The 21611-nt window shown below is 33.6% G+C and overlaps 4 protein-coding genes across 4 annotated transcripts; 2 read left to right on the forward strand and 2 right to left on the reverse strand.

Annotated features, from left to right (window-relative positions):
* Positions 1-3636: 3636 nt before the first annotated feature.
* LOC135963899 (GATA zinc finger domain-containing protein 14) lies at positions 3637-12602 on the reverse strand. The gene is made up of 7 exons (XM_065515901.1): positions 10526-12602; positions 6757-7462; positions 6532-6685; positions 6347-6471; positions 5213-5315; positions 4514-4830; positions 3637-4445 (listed from the first exon to the last, which is right to left on the reverse strand). The coding sequence occupies exons 1-7, from the start codon at positions 12387-12389 to the stop codon at positions 4325-4327; spliced, it is 3390 nt and encodes a 1129-aa protein (XP_065371973.1). The 5' UTR covers positions 12390-12602; the 3' UTR covers positions 3637-4324.
* Positions 12603-12854: 252 nt separating this feature from the next.
* Lipt2 (Lipoyl(octanoyl) transferase 2) lies at positions 12855-13648 on the forward strand. Its single transcript, XM_065515904.1, has one exon. It carries the CDS (start codon positions 12894-12896, stop codon positions 13608-13610), a length of 717 nt encoding a protein of 238 aa, XP_065371976.1. The 5' UTR covers positions 12855-12893; the 3' UTR covers positions 13611-13648.
* A 25-nt stretch (positions 13649-13673) lies between these two features.
* On the reverse strand, positions 13674-15578 carry LOC135963900 (tRNA (guanine(10)-N2)-methyltransferase homolog). Its single transcript, XM_065515902.1, has 6 exons — positions 15411-15578; positions 15287-15349; positions 14827-15219; positions 14357-14759; positions 14100-14298; positions 13674-14043 (listed from the first exon to the last, which is right to left on the reverse strand). The coding sequence occupies exons 1-6, from the start codon at positions 15486-15488 to the stop codon at positions 13689-13691; spliced, it is 1491 nt and encodes a 496-aa protein (XP_065371974.1). The 5' UTR covers positions 15489-15578; the 3' UTR covers positions 13674-13688.
* A 529-nt stretch (positions 15579-16107) lies between these two features.
* eIF3a (eukaryotic translation initiation factor 3 subunit a) lies at positions 16108-20626 on the forward strand. Its single transcript, XM_065515906.1, has 4 exons — positions 16108-16302; positions 16596-17680; positions 17760-19986; positions 20041-20626. The coding sequence occupies exons 1-4, from the start codon at positions 16254-16256 to the stop codon at positions 20088-20090; spliced, it is 3411 nt and encodes a 1136-aa protein (XP_065371978.1). The 5' UTR covers positions 16108-16253; the 3' UTR covers positions 20091-20626.
* The last annotated feature ends 985 nt before the right edge of the window (positions 20627-21611 follow it).

Raw genomic sequence — 21611 nt, forward strand, 5'->3', positions numbered from 1 at the left:
TTGCACACGTTTTCATAAGAATTTAATTTTTCTGAAATTTATTTATAAATTATTATTATGTTTTATTATTTTAATAATTACTTTTTTAAAAGTTTTCAAACTTTTTAAAACACTTCAATCTTTGAACAAAACATTAAGGCTAAAAACTTCAACAAATAATATGAAATTGAGGCACGCGTCAAATAATGGGACATCATTCTCAAGAACACTTACAAAACTATTATGAGCATAAGTCATTTGCAATCATATTTGTTAATAAGTATGCTTATAATAAGTATGCTTATAAAAAGTTGTAGGAAATCTCTTACGATAAGCTTTTTCTACAATTTAGTTATATTTTGCTTATGAAATGGTCTGTTGGGAAGTGATAACAAGTGAAGATATGAAAAAACCAAATAGCAATTACAAAGGTTTTTAATGTAATTTTTTGGAGAACTCAAATCGTGACGCACGCTACAGATATAATATGCAACATTTATTTACTTTATTGATTTAAAATTTTTGACGACTTGAAAAAGAATTTCATTCTACTCTCAATATAAAAAACCTTATTTTTCGAGAAGCACGCTACATAGCACGGAAATGACATGTCATACCTAATTTCAATCATTACTAAAATAGAAGAGAATTCAATAAATAACAAGTAAGAAAGTATGGTCGGATAATACCCTCTACTGAGTAAATGAGCAATAATATTTTTATAATTTCAATAATTTATTTTCGTGAATGATTATCGGAAGTTGGCCTTATATGGTAGCTATGACTAATTGTGGACCGATCTCCATTAAATTAAGTTCTATGTCGTTAAAGTAACACTAAAGTAATGATAGAACACCTAACAAATTATAGTTTGGTCATCAAAATACATTTTTTTTATATTTATAACATTATACATTAAGGTGGAGCGATAATGTATGAAATTTTTTTTTGATTTTTGTTTTCAATGGAATAGCGATATAAAGTTGCCTTTTAATGTGTAAGTTAAACGTACAAAAGATTACTTACCTATTTTTATGTTTTGAGGTGCCCCAACACAATTTAAAATCCAAAAATTGCCTATTTTTCATATGGTCATTAAACAACCTTATACTTTATAAACTGTAATTTATGTTGAATATAAATATTTTATGTATTGTTAGGTCAAAATAATTACATCCAATAATTTAAAAAAAAAACACATTTTTACTTGAAAAACTAAACGTATTTTATACGTTTTACAACCCACATATGCCAAAGTGGTTATTTTTATACCCAATCCACAAAATCGTACTTGTAACTTAGGAAAGTGGGCCAAATCACTTATTTTTTTTTACTGATAGAGGACATCCAAGACTACTAGACATAAGGAGGGCATTGGCAACTTTCACTCCCCCCGTTTTCTAGAGCTATTTATTTTTGGATTATTATAATGATGTGAAATTTTTTGTGTATATTTAGGAGTTAAAAAAGCAACTTTAAACAGGTATTCCAAAGCGATTACGAAAAAAAATAAAAATCGCTCCACCCTATTATACATACATATATGTATCTAGTCTAATATTCCATTAAAAAATATGGTTGGTGGAGTGTTTTTGGGAAAGTCTTGGAAAATTTTTAAAAGTATCAATAATTAACAAATTCGTGGAAGAATTTTTGCCAAAACAAGGCAAACATTTTTCAGTTGAGTTTCGATAAAATATTTATTTAAATATGTTTTTAAATTAGTTTAAAATGCTATAAGATTTGTTAATGATTTGTTAAAAAATTATTAAAATTATTAAATTTTTCTCTTGTTCGAATAAAACGAATAATTCGAATAAGTGATTTTAACTTGTTCGAATAATTCGATTACACGTAAAATATTAAAACATTCGATAACAAAGTCCATCATTAAATTTTCATCAGAAATATTCTGATTAGATTCCCTCTCGAACTACTTTAAAAAATTTGAGCTAGTTCGACATGATCCTGAATTCAAGTACAATATATACGTATTAATAACTTTTTTATGTCGTTCATTAATTCGGTTTTTAAAATGAGTAACTATGTAATTCTTTAGTAAATGAATTATTCACTATTCTAAATTATGTATAACAAATTGTATTATACCATCAAGCTCTATCTATGTTGCCGAATCTTTGCTTAATCAAGTGATCTTGGGGAATTACACAAATCTGCCAAAGTTTTATATCATTGTCAGAGCTAATTTGAAGTCAGACAGTGCATGATTGTCGCATTTACAAATACGCAAACAGTTTATTACCATGTTAGACAAAGATGTCCAACGATGTTTAACATCATGTATAAGACGAACTCCATGTTTTTCTTGCAACAAAACGTAAGTTTGCAATGTTTTGTGTTTATCATTAGATTTATTTTGCAACACTTACGTACGCGGTTAACATTACTTATATATATTTTGAGATCATGGCCTTCGTCTATTTCAACGTAATCATTATAAATGTCATCCTCAATATCACTTTCGACGACCGTTTCAAAATCACATTCGCTATCACCACTTTAATCTAAGTTAATATTTTCATTATTAATTGCGATTCTGCTAATATTTCTGTTTCGAAATCAAGTCTAAAATCATTCAGCATTTTTTTACTAAATAACAAATATTTTATTTTGTACCTTTTATTTTCATTGGTTCAAGTCCTAAATTAAACATTTTGAATGACTTGTTTTTAGAATTGTAACTTCTTGTAGTAATATTTATATATAGATGGTGCTATCGGACCACTCATCTACTGTGATCGAAAGACTCCCCTTATCTTTAGTTATTTGTCGAATTTAAGAAACAATAACATTTTTGTAAGTCATTATTACTTATTTAAATTTGGAATTATGAAACATTTTAAGCAATTTAATAAATTTAAATATTGTGTGTACATTTATTCGTTTTATTCGATTATTCTACATAAAACTGTTATTCGAAAATGGTAATTTTGGTAAATGGCATATTGGTAAATACAAAACAGTCTTTAATGTTTTTATTCCAGCTTAACTATTAATCTGCTGCAGTGAAGCTTTACTACTGTCGCAACTAAATACTATATATAACTATTCGAAGGATATAAACCCAGCAAAAACTCTATTTTCCTAGTTAGCCAGCAAGTAATATTGGAGCTAAGTGATAACTATTTATTATTTGACGGAAACACTAGTTATTTTCGTTCACGATTTGAAAAAAAATCAAGTGTCTCACTTACACATGTACATCGAACCGGCATGCTGATTGTTTTTTTGGTGTTTGAAAATCTCGCTGCATACTTACGAGTTAGTTTATCGTAAGTTAACAATGGTTTTAACATAAACATATAAATTAATATATTAATTGTTTCTACTGGTGTTGATTCACTAACGTCTTGTTTTTCAGTCAAACACACTAGAAAGCTGTGCTAAATGCTAAAATTCATTACCAACTTATTTTTATACAGAATAAGTACTTAGTAAATGAAATAATGTGCTGGGTAACGACTGGGTAACTAGTTGCCATTAACAAATTTCACATCATTTTTGCTGGGAAACTTGGGTAAAATTGTTAAAAAATTAAGAAAACGCATTTTTGTATACATCAAAAAATTAACTTCATTAAGAATATTTTCTTGATTTTATTGATAAGAGTTAAATTTATTACATTTAAATGTAATATTTTTTTTAATAGTATGTATTTGAGTTTAATTAGGTTTTATTTTTTTGTGTTTTTTATTATTTTTTTTAGGGTTTTTGCTTCTTTAATTGAAGTTGCAAAGTATTTGGTAAAAATTACTATAATATTAAATACTAATTTAGTGAATACAAACAATAATTGTATTTAAACAAAGTATTAAAATATCTATATTAATCATAATCACATGACAATGATAAAACAAAATATAAACAATTGTAATAAAAGGAGTAAAATTAAATGTTTAATTATAAAAATAATGTATGTATATAAAGGAAGTGGTAGAAAATATCAACAAAACAAAAAGAAATTCGATAATGTGTTCTAAAGAGTTAAAAGTAAACGAGTTAAATAAAAATGTACAAAAAATAGGGGTAATAAGAAACAGCAGTAAATTAAATTTAAGATATATAGTACAATAACATTTTTGGACTGGCCTCAATATGTTGTATACATATCTTTATTTGCCAATTTCAGAATTGGAGAGGAACCTTTTTAAGATTTCAACTGGTTTTTTATGTTAATACAAAACACTTGAGGAAGTAGTCCATAGTAATTTTGATACTATTTATAAATCCAGTCTGGGAAAAAATAAAATAAAGAATAGTGAGGCGTGAGATTAGATAAAAAAGAAAAGAAAAAATAAAAAAAAATATTATTATAATGTATAAATTAATTGCGACGATTACGTCTGCGGCTAGAACCGGCATAAGCAGATGTATTCTGTTGCTGCTGCTGCTGGGGATGCTGGCCACTATATAAATTATCAAGGAACTCATGTAACGACGCTTCACTAAACGGATAAATAGAAGAGGAAAGAGTTAACAGTGAACATAGGATTGGAAAGAATTATAAATTTACCTGGGTGGTATATTATCATGTTTAAATTTACCACCTAAACCTCCTGCGCCGGGATATTGAGATCCTGCATGCTGTTGTTGATTATGCTGTTGTTGTTGTTGCTGGGCCTGCTGTTTTTGTTGCTGCTGCTGCTGTTGTTGCTGCTGCTGAGCACCTCGAACAATGCGATACTGTACCATGTGCGAATTGGGTTCTAAATGCGCCAAAGCTCCCTTTTGACAATTGGCCCATTCGGTGATGTCATAGACTTTACCCTCCATTAAAGCCAAATATTTCCAACGTAAACCCAACATACTCGTTTCAGCCCAAATGTCACCCTACAAAACGATAAAACTTAATGTAAACATTTTATACAATTGGTACAAAACAAGTATCATTTGACACTGATAGATTTTTTTCTTTCTAGATGTTGACAATCAGTCAGTATCATACCTCCGGGGGTCAAAATAAGTCGATTTAAGCTCGAAAAGCTTTGGGAAATATTGAAAACTTATTTCCAAAGTGTGTACCGTTTTGCCCAAATTATGCGTTTGTTGAAAATAAGTTTTGGTGCTTCATTTCGGCTAAAAGTTATTTTCAACAAACGCACAATTATTTCCCAACGTTATTCAAGCGACTCATTTTGGACCATGCCGCTAAGATATTTGTATTTTGACCAACTTTTACATTCCAAATAGAGATATTACGAATGAAACTTACTTCTCTGGCAGAGTGACGTATTTTACAGGACGCACATTCACGAGCAGCATAGTGTGGACGATCTGTTATTTTACGTGGATGACGTAAACCACAAGTACTACATCTATAATGTGGTTGGGGTGAAAAAAGAGAGTAACGAAACACAAACTAGTTAATATAAATGTTTAAGGGATGACATATTTATTGTATATTGTGTTGTCATGGCCATGTGGAAGGAAACTACATAGTGAAATTTAGATTTTTTCATTATACCATTCATATTTTATTCCTTAGTGTTATAAATGAAAAAAGTTTGGCAGATTTTGACTGTGGTATTGTCAATTTTTATACAAAGGATAATATGGTGCAAACATCTGATTATTAGGAAGTTTGACAAGATAAATAACTAACTTCAAATCACGATTTCACGAAAACGATAATTTCACAAAAACTCAGTCTTACAAAAAAAGCTAGATTCACAGAAAACTCAGTTTAACCAAAAAAAAAAAATTGATTATATGACAATAAAAGCACTTTTTCTCAAATAAAAACGCTTAAAAAAATGTTCTTTATACGTTTTCTTCCTAAAGATACTTTATTATTTCTACACAGACAAAACAGATTCGTTGTGAGATCTCTGTGGAACAAAAACAGAAAAACAATTTATTTAAACCTGTAAAATTAACTATTCCATTAGGTCGACAAATTGATATTTTAAAGGAATTATTGAAATGCTTAACCACAGATAAATCAGCCGGTTCCAGTAATATGGCAATAGAAAACAAACAGAAGAAAATTTCAAAATGGTTGTGGTTTGGAAAGAAGGACAAATATATATCACACTCGTTGCCTATTGAAAACTGTATTTTTCTCTCGCTCTGCAAACCACAACCATAGAAAAGTTGTTGTATAACGTCAAAATTACAATACGGTTCGATATTACTTTTTTGAAAACTGTATTTTGTTTCATATCTGTAATAATCTGTGTGCTTAACATTAAAATCTTCAGAATAACAGTATTTTTTATAGAAAATCGTCAGAATAATAGTAGTAACAATAGAAAATTTTCCAAATACAAGTACTTTTTATAGAAAATCTTCAATCTTTTTGTCTAAAAAATACCGCGCTAATATGAAAATAAATTTTAGTACTTACCTAATGGTGTTGGCAGCTTCAGTAATCTTAGTTTGTAGCTGTGATAACAAATCATGTAGTTCGGTCCAAGCTTTTTCAGCATGTAAAGCCTCCGCCAAACTCTGATCATAGGCCAGGCGATTTTCCTTAAAAAAAAAATAAATATTTAAAAACAAACCACCTCATAGTTTTATAATATCAATTACCGGTTCTCCAACCAATTCAAAAGCCCTTTGTAAAACTTTGAAAGCTTCTTCAGAACCAGCCTGTTTATTCTTATCGGGATGTACTAATACAGCAATTTTTTTATAATGTTTACGTATCTGCTCCTGTGAACTATTGGGTGGAACGCCCAAAATACTAAAAAAAAATATGAATAAAAAAAATGAGATGTAATCATCTTATTTTCAGACCTACAATACACCACTTACCTATAAGCATCCTTTCCTTTGCAATTTAATAGCTGATACATGGCTTCCTCACCAGTTGCCGGCAGACGTCCCGTTTTGATCGCTTCACTGGTGGCTTCCGGCGGTTTCTTCTTATAAAATTTTCTCCAAAATGCCCATTTCGATGTTTTTGTAAACTTTGCATCAAATTTTCGACAATAGTTTTTGAACCAAATGCCCGGTTTATTCGAATTTTGCTTTAGATCTTTATGCAATTGTTTCGCGTAGATTTTGCCACATTCATAAGCATACATCAGACGTTCATAGAGTATACTACAACCGAGTACAACGATATCATAGACCAAATAGAATAGCCAAGTCAATATCTTAAGAGTGTATGTATACCAGGCTTGGAGAAATCGTTTTGCCAATTCATAGTTACGATTATTACCAGCTCCATTAGCATACGATGCATTATTTAAGGATGAGGAAGTTCCATATGAACTATTGTTACGACTACGTTTCGTAGATGAATAGGAATACGATGCATTTGAATTGCTTTGATAACGAGACCTTTGTTGACCTGTTGCCGATGATGAGTTGCCAGAATTTGAGGATTTTGTAGGTTTACGAGCGTAAGTGTTATTTGTGGAATTGTAAGCACTTGTAGATTGTGTTGAGTTGTTAGGAGCATTGTTGACATTGATATTTTTAGAAGTGCCACGTTGTTCATTGTTGTAGTTTTTAACTGAAATGGAAATAGAAAAATAATTTGTGGAGAAAACAAATTTTTGGTATATTGAGTGATTCATTTCATTAATCGCTCAGCCGAAACTGATTAGGACTTCCGATTAGATTTAGTAGAAGGGATAATTTCTAAACTAATTAAGATAAATATAAATTTAAAAAGGCATATTTTTTATTTAAAAAAGAACTGACTTTTGTGAAATTCGAACGTTTAAGACATTTTGATGGCATGGTGTAGGTTCCCCTATAAAAATCAATGGCAAAATGTATAAGTTATATTTTGAAAAACCATATGGAGCCATATCCTTCGATTCCATGTCAATTAAGTGAGAATTCGTCTAAACTAGTAAAAAATTGGAGAAGATCTAAGTTTTGGATTGGCCAGTCCAGAGCCTTGATTATAGAGAACCTTAAATAATGAAGTCAAGGTTGATATAGCAAAAAAAAACAGAAAGCTTGGTATGCCATACCCAACACAAAATGGCAAAAACTAGTGGAAAATATGGGTAGCAGGTGCAAAGGCATCACTAAATATTAATAGTAAAATATTTGTTCATACCAAAAAACCAAGAAATTATCTTTTTTTCTCTTTTTTAAAGATTGTGCCATTTATGTGTCCAGCTGATTTCCGTTGTGTTCTTAATGATATTTTTTTTATATTAAATACAAGTAATAAACTTTTGGAAAAAAGCAAACACTTTTTGTTTGTTAATAGTATTTTTGATATTGTAGCATAAGAAAAAACTTTTGGTAAAATGTACCATAGTAATAATATGTTCCATAGCTGTACATATAAAAAATTTAAATATGAATATCCTTAGAAGTTTTAATGTTAATAATCATAGTAATTAATTTAAGAACTAATAATTTCAATTTGTATTAAGTCGAAAAGTAAATTATTGTTTTAAATAAACATGTTTGTGTTTTTGTTACAGAGCGAAAATACTGATAAATAATTCCGTATAAATGTCTGATTTTCTGTTGCTAGCATATAATACTGTAACGTTAAGAAAAAATTTCGAAATATTCCCGAATATTAGTTTGTATAACATAGTTTTTACTTCAAGGTGCATAAAAATATAAAAATTAGTATTACTGGGGTTGAAAAATGTTTGGTACTTTTTAAAATCTCGATTTTTCTTCGTCGAATGAACATTGATTCCAGAAAAATTTCAAAAATCTACCACATATTTTTAAAATTTAGCATATTGTTAATTTCACAATTAAAATTGAAAAAAAAAAATTCCATCCCATACCCATTTCGGCACTGCATTACTTTTTATTCATTCTATAAATAGTTAAAAATTAAAAGTAAATAAAAGAGAAATAATGGTAACAACCACTTGGTCTCACTAACTATAAAAGAAAAATTATTTTTTTCCGTACATGTTTGACGATTATTCAAACAAGACAATAAGTCTGTAAAGTTTATACCAAAAGTATAACGTTTATACAAACAATTTAAATCAATCAATGATTTCAAGATTACAAGAGTCAACTCATTATTTCACTTCTGTAATTTATTTCGAATACCTATAATGGTCCCGGTAACATTTGAAACAAAATAATGTATTAAACCATTTTCATAATATAAAACTTTCTTTTAGGAAATAGAAAATGAAAAAAGCAGAAAATGCTGAATTAGAGGAAACGCTTTTTTACACATGGTTTTTGCAACAAAGAAACAAATATATCCCGATTTCATCCGACATTTTAAAATCAAATGCCAAATTCTTTTATGTAATGTTGAGGGAGAAGGACTTTTCTGCTTTATTTCATTTAAATATGGATTCTTTAAGATATTATTTTTGTTTTTGAATAAATATATCTGCAAAAAAAAAAATCATGTTTACATTCACTTAGATTATTTCAAGAATTTTCACTACTATGGTCCGGACAACTCGATAATTCTACAGAGAGTTGCACTGTATTCTTCTTTTACTTAAAAACTAATGCTAGTACTATCTTTTATTTTAATAAAAAATATAATTATTAAAGTAATTATATCTAAAAATGGTTGTTAAAAAATATTACCCATTCTCCATACATATTTATATATAATAATAACTCCTTAAATATTCAAAGTTTGTCACTTTGCTGGCTCGGTGTTAACCATATTTACAAAAACAAGTTACGTCTCCTGTTACTTTGAAGTGTGTTCTATTATACTGCATCACTAAAAATAAGAATTCGAACATCGAGTTTTGGCCAAAAAAAAAATAAATGGTATGTGAAAAGCATGTTAACCAAATCATTTTAAAGGGAGACTTCCGAACTTTGACACTTGAAGCATCGGTCAAATTGGTGGCAATTTATTGAGTTTGTTTTGCCAAATCACTTTGGACGGATATAGCATTCGATAACAGCTTCAAATTGTTTCATCAAAATGGGTGTTCTGTTTCAGCGCTATAGGTCGATGATTACCAACGGCATTTGGTTTTACAAGGACGATGCTACGTGCCACACAGCTCACGTCACATTGGACGATTTGAGGTCATGATCATCTCACGTGGATGTGATGCGAACTGGTCACCGAGATCGTCCAATTTGACACCGCTAGACTTTTTTCTTGTGGGGTTCTCTTATATCGCAGGTCTATGCAAATAAGCCACAAACCGGCCCTCGAAGTCAACATAACCCATGTCACCGGTCAAATTCATGTGCCAGAGTCATGTAAATTTGGACATTTCGGAAGAGCGATACCCAGTGATGCCGCAACGGACATTTGTACGATGTTATATTCCATACATAATGGCAACGAATAAAAAATGTCGATGATATCTCACACTTACTTTGTTTTATTTAAATTTAAAGATAGAAATCACTTAATGAATGAAGGACCCTTTATAAATGTTGTATTGTTGAGGGATTTATTTTGTATAAGAAAATATAAATCACAATTTGGGAATTTTGATTATAGGGAAGAGTTATTTTCGATTTCTGATTTAAAAACATGAATTTGGGCATTCAAGAGGAATTTTAATACACATAATTGTACATTTGTCCATTTCATGTTGGTGTATACGTTATGTGTTATACGAGTAAATATAAAAAAAGGCCTTACCTCCATTATTTTGAATATCAGAACTTTTATTCGAACGTTGTTTTTTCGCCTGCTGATTATCATTGTTAATGTTGTTGTTACCGTTGACATTGCCATTATTATTAATATTAAAAGTATTGTTTTTGGAATTATTAATTAAATTCTTTTGTATGGTTGTCGCTGATTTATTTGATGATGAACCAATGTTATTGTTGTTGGTGTTCAAAGTAGTATTAGTATTGTTGTTGTTGGTATTTATAACTGTGGCCGTAGAACGTTTTTGATTATTATTGTTTAATTTATTATTATTTATCATTTGTTGTTGTTGCTGCTGTTGATTTTCTTTATTTTCGTGTGTTGGCGATTTTTTAGATGATGAACGTATGACTGTTGTATCGTCACCCATACGGCGTAAATTAATCGAGGAATTATTTGCATTATTGGAATCGTTTTTCAAAGATTTTTGTTGACTACGTTGATTGGCTGAAATTGCTGCTGATGGTGTGGTAGTTGTGGTCATTGGGAACTGATTGAGATTATTTTGTTGCGAATTTTGTGTCTGATTATTAAATTTACTTAAAACATCAGAGTATGTCATGCGCATGGGTTTTACTTCGGCCACAATACGTTTTTTAGGTGCATCCTGACGTGGTATTTCAGTTTTTATGTTTGCCGATGGAAGTAGAGTTGCAGCTGTAGCAGATGACGTTAGTGTTTGTTTTATGTTCTCATTGGATATGGAGGGATTTTGTTGTAATTGTGGCTGCTGATGTTGTGGTTGTATGGCAATATGGGCATTAAAATTGGTTTCTAAAGTTGCATCGCTGCTGCTGTTATTGTTAATTACTGCCATTTCTGTGTTTGCTAAAGTTTGATTAAGAACCTCAAGTTGTTCTTGATTACTTTGACATTTTTCAAATTGTGCATATAAAGGAGCTGCTGCTGGATTGCCACCTGACCAATTGTTATTATTATTGGGCATATTGTGTATAATCAAATTTGTGGTTTCATTATTGGTTGCTTGATTCGTTTCAACATTTTTCATATCCTCGGTTGCGGTCATTGTCGTCGGTTTAGCATTGGGACCCAGTAAAAGCAAGGGTGGCATTTCAGCTGTTGGCAGTTGGGTAAATGTATTGCTTGAAAATAGCTCATAACTATTAAAAACTTGAGGACTTGTTGAGTTAGCAGAGCCAGTTATTTGACATTGAGATTGCTGCTGTTGTTGTTGTTGCAAGGAAAGCGGACCTGCTGCTCCTCCTTGTGGATTAACTTGATGAAAAGTAGCTGTTTGACCCTGGTTATATTGCGGCATATGGGTAAAAGAAGTTTCACCTGGCAAAGGACCCATAGCGTTTTCTGGACAATGATAAATTTTTAAAAAGTTTCCATTTCCAACACGTAAAACCGAGTACGTTTCCTGTTGGCTAGCCACAGAGGGTACCTGTGTGGGCGGCACTGTAGCAGCTGCTGCAGCGTATGCTGCTTGAGCTTGTATATTAAAGAGAAAATCGTTGAATTGTTGCTGTTGCGGAGCAGCTGCTGACGATTGTTGGGGTTGTGGTTGGATGAACGGTGCACCACCCATTAACGGATTTGACCAGTGCACAAATTGTGTTGGAGGTGGTGGTGCAGGTATAGCTGTTGTCGCGGCTGTTGGATTTTGTGTCGCTGCTGGAATATTTAGTGCTGCTTGCTGTTGTATTACGGCAGTCTGCTGCTGCAATGCTATATTGCTGTTAGTGTTAACAAACGATTGTTGCTGCAAAGGCAGATGATGTTGTTGCTGCAACTGTGTAGGGGAAGCTAAATTTGGATTTAACCCATGTCTAAAAAATTCAGCTCTTCCAGTTTGGCCATCATTGTGTGATGATGGCGTTGACATTACAAGTTTCGTTTACGTGGTGAACTGATTTTGATGGCCAAATACAATTAATATACTTTTTATAGCTTTTTCTCTTCGCATGTATTCTTCTTAATACACAAGTTTTTTTTGCTTGATAAAATTTCTTAATTGTATTTTTTTTAATCTAATAGCATTATTGCAATCACTTTTTTTAACAACATTACATTGATATTTCACACCATTATCAATGGATTTATTGTTTTTTACAAATATTTTTTAATTTAATAATTAAATTTAATGAATTATTGAAGAAAAAAATATTTTTGCTTGAAAAAACGCCACTTGGTACGAAAATTAATAATAACGAGAAAATGTCAAATAATTCAAACTGAAGTTGGCTGCAGTTGGTTTTTATTTCATAATTATTATATTTATACAGTACACTTACAGCTGTTTGTTATACAGTACTTTAATCAAAACAAAAGCCAGCTGTAGTTTTTTTGATTTGTTTTTATTTAAAATTGCTTAAAAATTATTATAAGTATGACAAAATTAAAGCCTTTAGTCTCGGTTATAAGACCTGGTTTAATTTCCTATCAAAATGGTTTGCAGTTACAACATAAATTGACCCAACAACCAAATGAACCTTTTAAGGAATTTCGTAATTTTCTGGTGCTGCAAGAATTTCATCCCGTATACACCATAGGAATACGTACCAAAAGCTATAGCGAGCAAGATGAACTAAAGTTACGTGAACTGGGTGCAGAATTTTATCGCACCAATCGTGGTGGCCTGATTACTTTTCACGGTCCCGGTCAGTTGGTGGCCTATCCGCTGTTGCATTTAAAACAATTCAAACCCAGTATGCGTTGGTATGTTTCCAGCTTGGAACAAATGATTATAGAGTGTTGCAAAAACATGGGTATCAATAATGCCACTACAACGCAGGACACGGGGATATGGATAAACGATCGTAAAATTTGTGCCATAGGAGTACATGGTTCTCGTTATGTTACTACACATGGCATAGGCTTTAACTGTTGTACCGATTTGTCTTGGTTTGAACATATAGTGCCGTGTGGCATAGAGGGCAAAGGTGTAACATCATTGACACAAGAGCTTCAGCGACATATAACGACCACAGAAGCAGCGAATGTTTTGCTCAAAACATTTTCAAAAGTTTTTAATTGTGATATTGAGCAATTTAGTGAACAAGAAAGTAATGATTTAATTAAAAAATCTTTGAAAACTTCGCTTTAATATTACGAACTATATACTTATTTTAAGACCAAAGACAGTGTCCTTGTACCAATATAAATACACTTTTTTAAAAATTTGCTAATTATCTTTATTTAAAAATCTAGCTTTGTTCAAATAGCACTTTTGTTCTCGGCCATCTGATACGATTTTACCCCTTTTTAATGCTTCTAATCGACCCTGTTCCCTTTGCTCAGCTTTACGCAAACGTCTTTCAGTGCGCGTTTCAAAACCATTGTCGAAATAACGTTCCCTGAAATCCAATGTTAGAGCACCCTCATTAATTACCACTTCTTCTACAGAAAGACCTGAACATTCAGATATTTTTTCATAAGTAAGTAAACGCCTGGCAGTTTGCCCAGTCAAAGGCTGTTCTGAATTTGAGATCAATGTTAGATTCTTATGCAGGGGTATCATTTCGTCCGAGTAATCCTCTCTGAAATAAACGTAAGTCATAAGCTTTATTATCATGAACAATAGTATTATATTTACCTATGATAGGGCAACCAACAAACTAATCTGCCACTAATTTTCAAGTGACGTGCAGCAAATATTAGCAAATCTTTGTACAAATGTTGCAAAGCGTAACGTGAGGTAGATGGGTAATGGGGCATATCAGGGCTGCGGATATTATCTTTAGTTACTGCTTTGTTTTCTACCTTTTCCGTAGATTCTCTGATGCCATAAGGCGCTAAAAGGCATACAATATGATGATGCACAAAGAATTATTACTCTTATTATACACTTACGATCCGTAATTATGCTGTCAAATTTAATTCGTTCACTCCAGAGGGGATTTGAAAAGTCTGCCACCACCACATCCATATAACGATCAGCACAATTGTATTGTTTTAAATTTGCCCTTATACTCTCATCTTTTTCACGTACTTTTTGTGTTATACGACTAGGTCTTGCACGAGCATGTAGCATCATGTAATCAATATCAGCCCCTAAAACATAGCCACCAAATTTGGCTGCACTAACCAGCAACGAACCAGTACCCACAAAGGGATCAAATACTAAATCACCAGTTTGAATTAAAGCCTGATTTGCCATAAGCAAACTCAATTGAGTGTCCATGCTGGTGTTGCCAATAAATTTGCGAGTTTTTAAAGACATGTCCTTAATTAAATGCCTTTGCCCGTTTGCCAACTATGTAAGGAGAGAACAAATTAATAATTTTAACATTAAATCTAGTACAAGCAAAAAAAAAACATACCCACTTTCCAAACAATACATCTTCTGGTTGTTCAGGTACTTGTGTTGGATCTAAGCCCCAAAATTCAATATACCACCATTCTATTTGGGGAGTTTTTAAATCCACATTACCCTCTAAGGGTAAATAGTCCATACTTTCAATTTTCTCGATTTTTTCCTTTTGTGTAAAATGTTTGTTGTACGTTTCCACTGTAATTTTAAAAGAACAGTCCTTTTGGAAATATGGTTTTATACATTCCTCATTGTGCGCTACATAGTCTTTCAAATTATTATGGTATTGCTTAAAATCGAAGCCATGACTCCATAGTTCAAAAATAGCTTTTAAGCCTATAGATCTTGAAGCAAATTTTAAAGCTGTCTCATCATTTGGAAATTCCACGATCCAAAATGGTTTCTGTTTTAAAAAGATCAGCAATTAATAATAACTTCAGATTGTCTCTTAAATGTAAAACGAAACATACCAATGATTCCGGACTAATTTTGCGATATTCCAAATTAAAAATTTTTACCAAAGAGTTAAATTCCTATAAAATAAATATATTAATACATAATATGGACATTTTAAAATTTGATAATATAGCTTACGGCTGAGCGGAAATCTACATGTTCTTGGGCAAACCATAATATATATTTTTTCCAATTTTTTGTCATTTTAATAAGCATTTAATATGTTTTTATATTAAAATTATTTGGCTTAATTACACGCGTGCTTTTGTTTACATTATTGAGAGTGTTGAGTGATGAACGATTATTTTTTTAAATGTCATAAATTATTCGTAAGAGCAAATAAACAGCATAGTTGCAAAAATGTGTAGAAATATTTTACAAACAAATTTAGTTGGTTGATATACAAAATAAATTGAATAAAATTGACAAAATATATTTAGAATACTATCATGTAAATAAAATGTATTTCTCAAAATGATTTCTTAACAAATAGGATTTAATAAGATTTTACATATGAAAAGTATTAATACACATTCAATGTAATAATTTCCAAAATCTACTTTCCCTTTTTATGTATCTGGCAACGTTTTATTATATTATAAAAAGAAAATATCAAACAAATGCTATTAGAGTATTTGTATTTGGGTATCATGACTAATAGTTAAACTGAATAATGTAAATTTATGTTTTTGAAGTTTGCTGTAAATTTGATTTTTTTTATTAAATAATTTAAAAATCATTACATTTTTAACCACATAAGCATTTTCTCCCTTTTTTTGTGCCCAAAAAATACAACACTGTCAAATTGTGTCGTGTCGTCAAAAGAAATGACAATCGGCCATTTTGCATAAATTTCGACGGCAGACACAATTTCGCCGAAGATTTTTATAAATTTTCCGCATAAAAACGCAATAAAATTGTGAAAATTTTGTGTTAAACTCAAGTTAAAGTGTTACTGTGTGAAAATTATATGAATTAATAATGGCACGTTATACCCAACGACCGGAAAATGCTTTGAAAAGAGCGAATGGTAAGTGCAATGATGATGAACAATTTTTTCGCATGAAAAATTCCATGCGGACATACACACACATCCATACCAATAAATGTATGTATATGATGACGGGTGGATGAAGGTGTAACTGTAGTGGTAGTAGTTAATTTTAAAAAAAAATCACGAAGAAAAATGTCAAATGAACAAGAGAAAAAAGAACAACAATGATGTAAATAAATATGTATAGTAGAGTGTGTATTTATAAATATGTGATGGCAATCCCTAAAGAGGTTAATAATTGGGGGACTTTTGCTTTTGTACAATTTCAGAATTTATTGAAGTGGGCAAACCATTGCGTGCCTTGGATACTTTGCAGGAAGTGTTTCGTAACAAGCGCTGGAATTATGCCTACTCCGAAACAATCATTGAGCCCCTCATGTACAAGTACTTGTACTTGTGTGTGGAACTTAAAAAGTCTCACATTGCCAAGGAGGGTTTGTTCCAATACCGTAACATGTTCCAGTTGGTGAATGTGAATTCTTTGGAAAATGTTATTCGTGCTTACTTGCGTATGGCTGAGGAACATACCGAGGCTGCCCAAGCTCAATCATCTGCAGCTGTGGCCGTTTTGGAGTTGGATGATTTAGATAATATTGCCACCCCTGAAAGCATTTTAATGAGTGCAGTATGCGGTGAAGATGCTCAAGATCGTTCGGATCGTACCATTTTGTTGCCATGGGTAAAATTCTTGTGGGAATCTTATTGCCAGTGTCTGGAGTTATTGCGTATCAATACTCACTGTGAAGCTTTGTATCATGATATTGCACGCATGGCTTTCAACTTCTGTTTGAAATACAACCGTAAAAGTGAATTCCGTCGTTTGTGCGATAAGTTGCGTAAGCATTTGGAGGATATTTGCAAGAGCACCAATCAAAATACTGGTGTGTCAATTACCAAGTTGGAAACTCAACAATTGTGCCTTGAAACTAGGCTATTTCAATTGGATTGTGCCATTCAAATGGAGTTGTGGCAGGAAGCCTACAAAGCTATTGAGGATATTCATGGTTTGATGGCTTTGTCGAAGAAAACTCCGGTTCCTAAAACCATGGCCAATTACTACCAAAAATTAGCAATGGTTTTCTCCAAGGCTGGTAATCAGTTGTTCCATGCCGCTGCATTACTTAAACTTTTCCAATTGACTCGTGAATTGAAGAAGAATTTGACTAAAGATGATATGCAACGCATGGCTTCTCACGTATTAATCGCCACCCTATCCATTCCTTTGCCCTCGGCGCATCCTGAATTTGATCGTTTCATTGAAGCCGATAAGAGCCCCTTGGAGAAGGCTCAAAAGTTGGCTGTTCTATTGGGTTTGCAACAACCTCCCACTAGAGTCTCCTTGTTGAAGGAAGTGGTAAGTGATATTAAAATTGAATTGAAATTGCTCAACTAGAATCTATTTGTCATTACATAACAAACATTTTACATTGTAGGTGCGTCTTAATGTACCTCAATTGGCTTCTGAGGAATATCGCAACTTGTACAATTGGTTGGAAATTGACTTCAACCCTTTGAACTTGTGCAAACGTGTACAAACTGTTGTGGATGCCATAGAAGTAAATGCTGGTGAAAACAATCCTCTGGCACCCTACATCCGTCCTTTGAAGGACGTTACTATCATGCGTTTGATACGTCAAATCTCTCAAGTATACGAGAGTATTGAATTTGATCGTCTCCTTAACATGGCTTCTTTTAGCACCATTTTTGAATTGGAAAAATTGTTGGTGGATTCTGTACGTCACAATGACATGCAAATCCGCATTGACCATCAAAAACGTTGCATTTACTTTGGTACCGATCTTACCGAAAGTCAGCGAGAGGACCATCCCGATGGACCGAATTTACAATCTATGCCCTCGGAACAAATCCGTTCCCAGTTGGTCAATATGTCATCGGTGTTGCATCGCGCAGTTTCGGTTGTTTATCCCAATCGTGAACGCGACCAACGTGCCAAATTGCGCACTCAAATGGTGCAACACTATCATGAAATCAAGAACCGTGAGCATCAACGCATTCTTCAGCGTCAAAAGATCATCGAAGATCGTAAAGAATTCATTGAGAAACAAAATAACGCCCGTGAGGAAGAGGAGGCGCGCCGCTTAGAAGAAGAGGCACGCAAAGCCAAGTTGGCCGAGCAAAAACGTCTCGAGCAAGAGAACGAGGAGCGGGAGCGCAAACGTCATCAAAACGAAATTCAAGCTATCAAGGAGAAGAGCTTAAAGGAGAAGGTCCAACAAATTTCTCAAACCGCCCATGGCAAGAAAATGTTGGAAAAACTCGATCCTGAGAGCATTAAGAAATTGGATGCTGAACAAATCGCCGCCAAGGAATCAGAAGAATTGCAACGCGAACGTAAGGAGTTGCAGAACAAACTTAAATCTCAAGAAAAGAAAATCGATTACTTCGAACGTTGCAAACGCATGAAGGAAATTCCTCTATTCGAGAAATATTTGAGTGAGAAGATGGTCAAGGACAAGGAGTTCTGGGAAGCCCAAGAGGCCACACGCATAGAAAATGCCATAGCTGAGCGCAAAGATGCCGTTATTCAACAAGAACGTCTTAAGCGTATGCAATCAGATCGTGACACTTTCTTGGACACTTTGAAAACCGAGCGTGCCTCTGTGTACGCCGAGAAAGTCCAGCAATTCGAAATTGCCTTGGCGGAAGAGCGTAAGAAGCGTTTGGCTAGACGTGTTGAGTTGCGTCGTGAGCAACGTCGCCAACAATGGTTGCGTGAAAAGGAAGAGGAGCGTATGCGTAAGGAAGATGAAATCCGTCGTGCTAAGGAGGAAGAAGAACGCATTATTGCCGAGGCTCGTCGTAAGGAACGTGAAGCTGAGGAAGAGAAGCGTCGCATTCAATATGAAAAACAACGTGCCAAGGAAGAGGAGGCCGAACGTAGAATCCAAGAAGAAAGAGAACGTTTGTCTCGTGAAGTTGCTGCAGAACGCGAACGTGAGAAGCCCACTGACAAAGTTTGGCGTGTACATGGTGGTGAACGTGAGCGCGATAGTGGACGCGGTGAACGCGCTGAGCGTGGTGAACGTGCCGAAAGAGGTGGCGAAAATAACGATTGGCGTCGTGGTGCTCAACCTGAGCGTGAACGTCCCGCTCCACGTAAGGAAGCTGGCGAGGGTGGAGCTGATGGCGGCTCATGGCGTGTGCGCCGTGAACAACAGGAATCTGCCCGTGCTGCAGCTGGAGCTGCTGGAGCTGGTGCCGGAACCGGTACCGGAGCACGTGATGACAAATGGCGTCGTGGGGGTGCTGGTGCCGGTGCCGATGAGGAACGCAGTGGTCGCGGTGGAGATTTCCGTCCACGAGGTGATCGCGAAGAACGTCCAAGAGGTGGTGACCGCGAAGAACGTCCAAGAGCTGGTGATCGCGAAGAACGTCCACGTGGTGGTGAATTCCGTCGTGGTGGTGGTGAACGCGAAGACCGCCGTGATGTCCGTCGCGATGAGCAATCTACTGCTGGTAACTGGCGTGATGCTCCTCGTGCCGCTGACCGTGACAATCGCCGCCCTGCTGGCGATCGTCGTGATCGTGGTGCTGCTGCACCCGTTGCTGGCGGTAAGGATTCCGGAAATTGGCGCACTGAACGTCCTCCCGCACGTGAAGAAAAAGAGAAACCTAAAAGAGAACCCCAGCAAGATAAAGGTATGTACATTAAACGAAAATAAATAATTTCTAATTTCAACTTTTTCCATGCAGAAAACAAAGGCGGTGATGATGATGATTGGGTTAGTGTAAGACGTCGTTAAACGAGCCCCCGACTAACATTTTATATATTCAACATTATTATAACTCGAGCAAAACTATATGCCTCCCTCCTGCATTTTTTTCTAAACACAAATTTTTTATATACATGCCCTCTTTTTTAAACTGTATTTTATTCTTTTAATTTTAAGCGTTATATTGTCTCAAGTGTGACAAAGTTTATGTGGAGATGGATGCAACGCAAAAGAGAAGATAATTATGATAAAGACTTTAAAAGAGTTTGCCATTTATATTTGCTCCTTAAAAATATATACTTATAAAAGCCAATTAACACTATTATATACAAAGTTGTATTCGATATTCTAAAAATTTTTATTTTTCCAATATAGAATATACTCCATATAACAACAACGTCAAGGAAATATAAAAACAAATTACATCAAACATATTATATACATTATTCTAACAAAAGAAATGAAAAGACGTTACATAAATGCATATACGTCTTTTAAAATTTATCTATCTACATTTAAATAAATTTAATTACAATATAATATGAAAATAATGCTCGGAGGAGAAATATGTGTTTTAGTTTTTTTTTTAAAAAAAATTTTTATTGCGGTAGTAGTCGGTTTTTTTAAATTCATCATTTTAGAAGTGTGAAAACGATCAAACGGGAAACCATCCGCATGCGACATGCAGTTGACAGTGTGAAAAACATTCATTCTCTAGATTCAAGCCACATACACTCAATGATTGGCCTTGTGATTTATTGATTGTCGTTTTATTGATGCGAATGTGAGATGAAGGGCCTTTTCGCTGTATCTGATGCGCAGTACGTTCTAAAATGCAAAAGTTGGCAACACTGCAAATGTCTTGAGTTCTAAAAAGCAACAGAGAAACAGATGATGCGCAAAAAACCATCAAACAAGCATAACAAAAATGGCTGATGCATTGTCTGCGCAACAGCATCGCAAACTAATCACAGATGCGCATCAAATGCAGTGCAGTGATGCATTTCCGAATTGGATTCGATTAAACTCAAATGGCATATCGGTTGGGTTCATTGGAATTCTCGGAATGAGAACTTCCTCACCTTTGAACTTTCATTTAAGCCAAGGCGTATTAACAAGGTGAGTGCATAAAATCAGCTGTTTCTTAATTCGCTGTGGTTTTATGTACACTATATGTCACATTTGTTATTGTAAATAACATAGTAATATTTTAATTCGCCTTGATTTTGACATTTACCATCCATTTTAACAAAAACAAATTGCCTGTTGTTTTTGCATTGTTGTATTTGTTGCCGGGACGCACTCACCTTGTTAATACGCCTTGCTTTAAGCATTCTTGCGTTAAGCTGGCCACACACGGATGATTTGTTAGTCCGATTTGTTCGTGTTCGACTAGTTAATGGGGCTGTGCGCGAACAAAATCACAAGTAATTGAAAATTTTCAATCACAAATCAGGCGAACAAATCATTCCGTGTGTGGCCAGCTTTAATCACATTGCGCATGAGTTTTGTGATCGCTAAACGCGTTCCGTTGCATGATGAAAACTGGAC

The sequence above is a fragment of the Calliphora vicina genome, chromosome 1 (genome assembly GCF_958450345.1).
Source record: "Calliphora vicina chromosome 1, idCalVici1.1, whole genome shotgun sequence".
In the NCBI taxonomy this organism is placed as follows: domain Eukaryota; kingdom Metazoa; phylum Arthropoda; class Insecta; order Diptera; family Calliphoridae; genus Calliphora; species Calliphora vicina.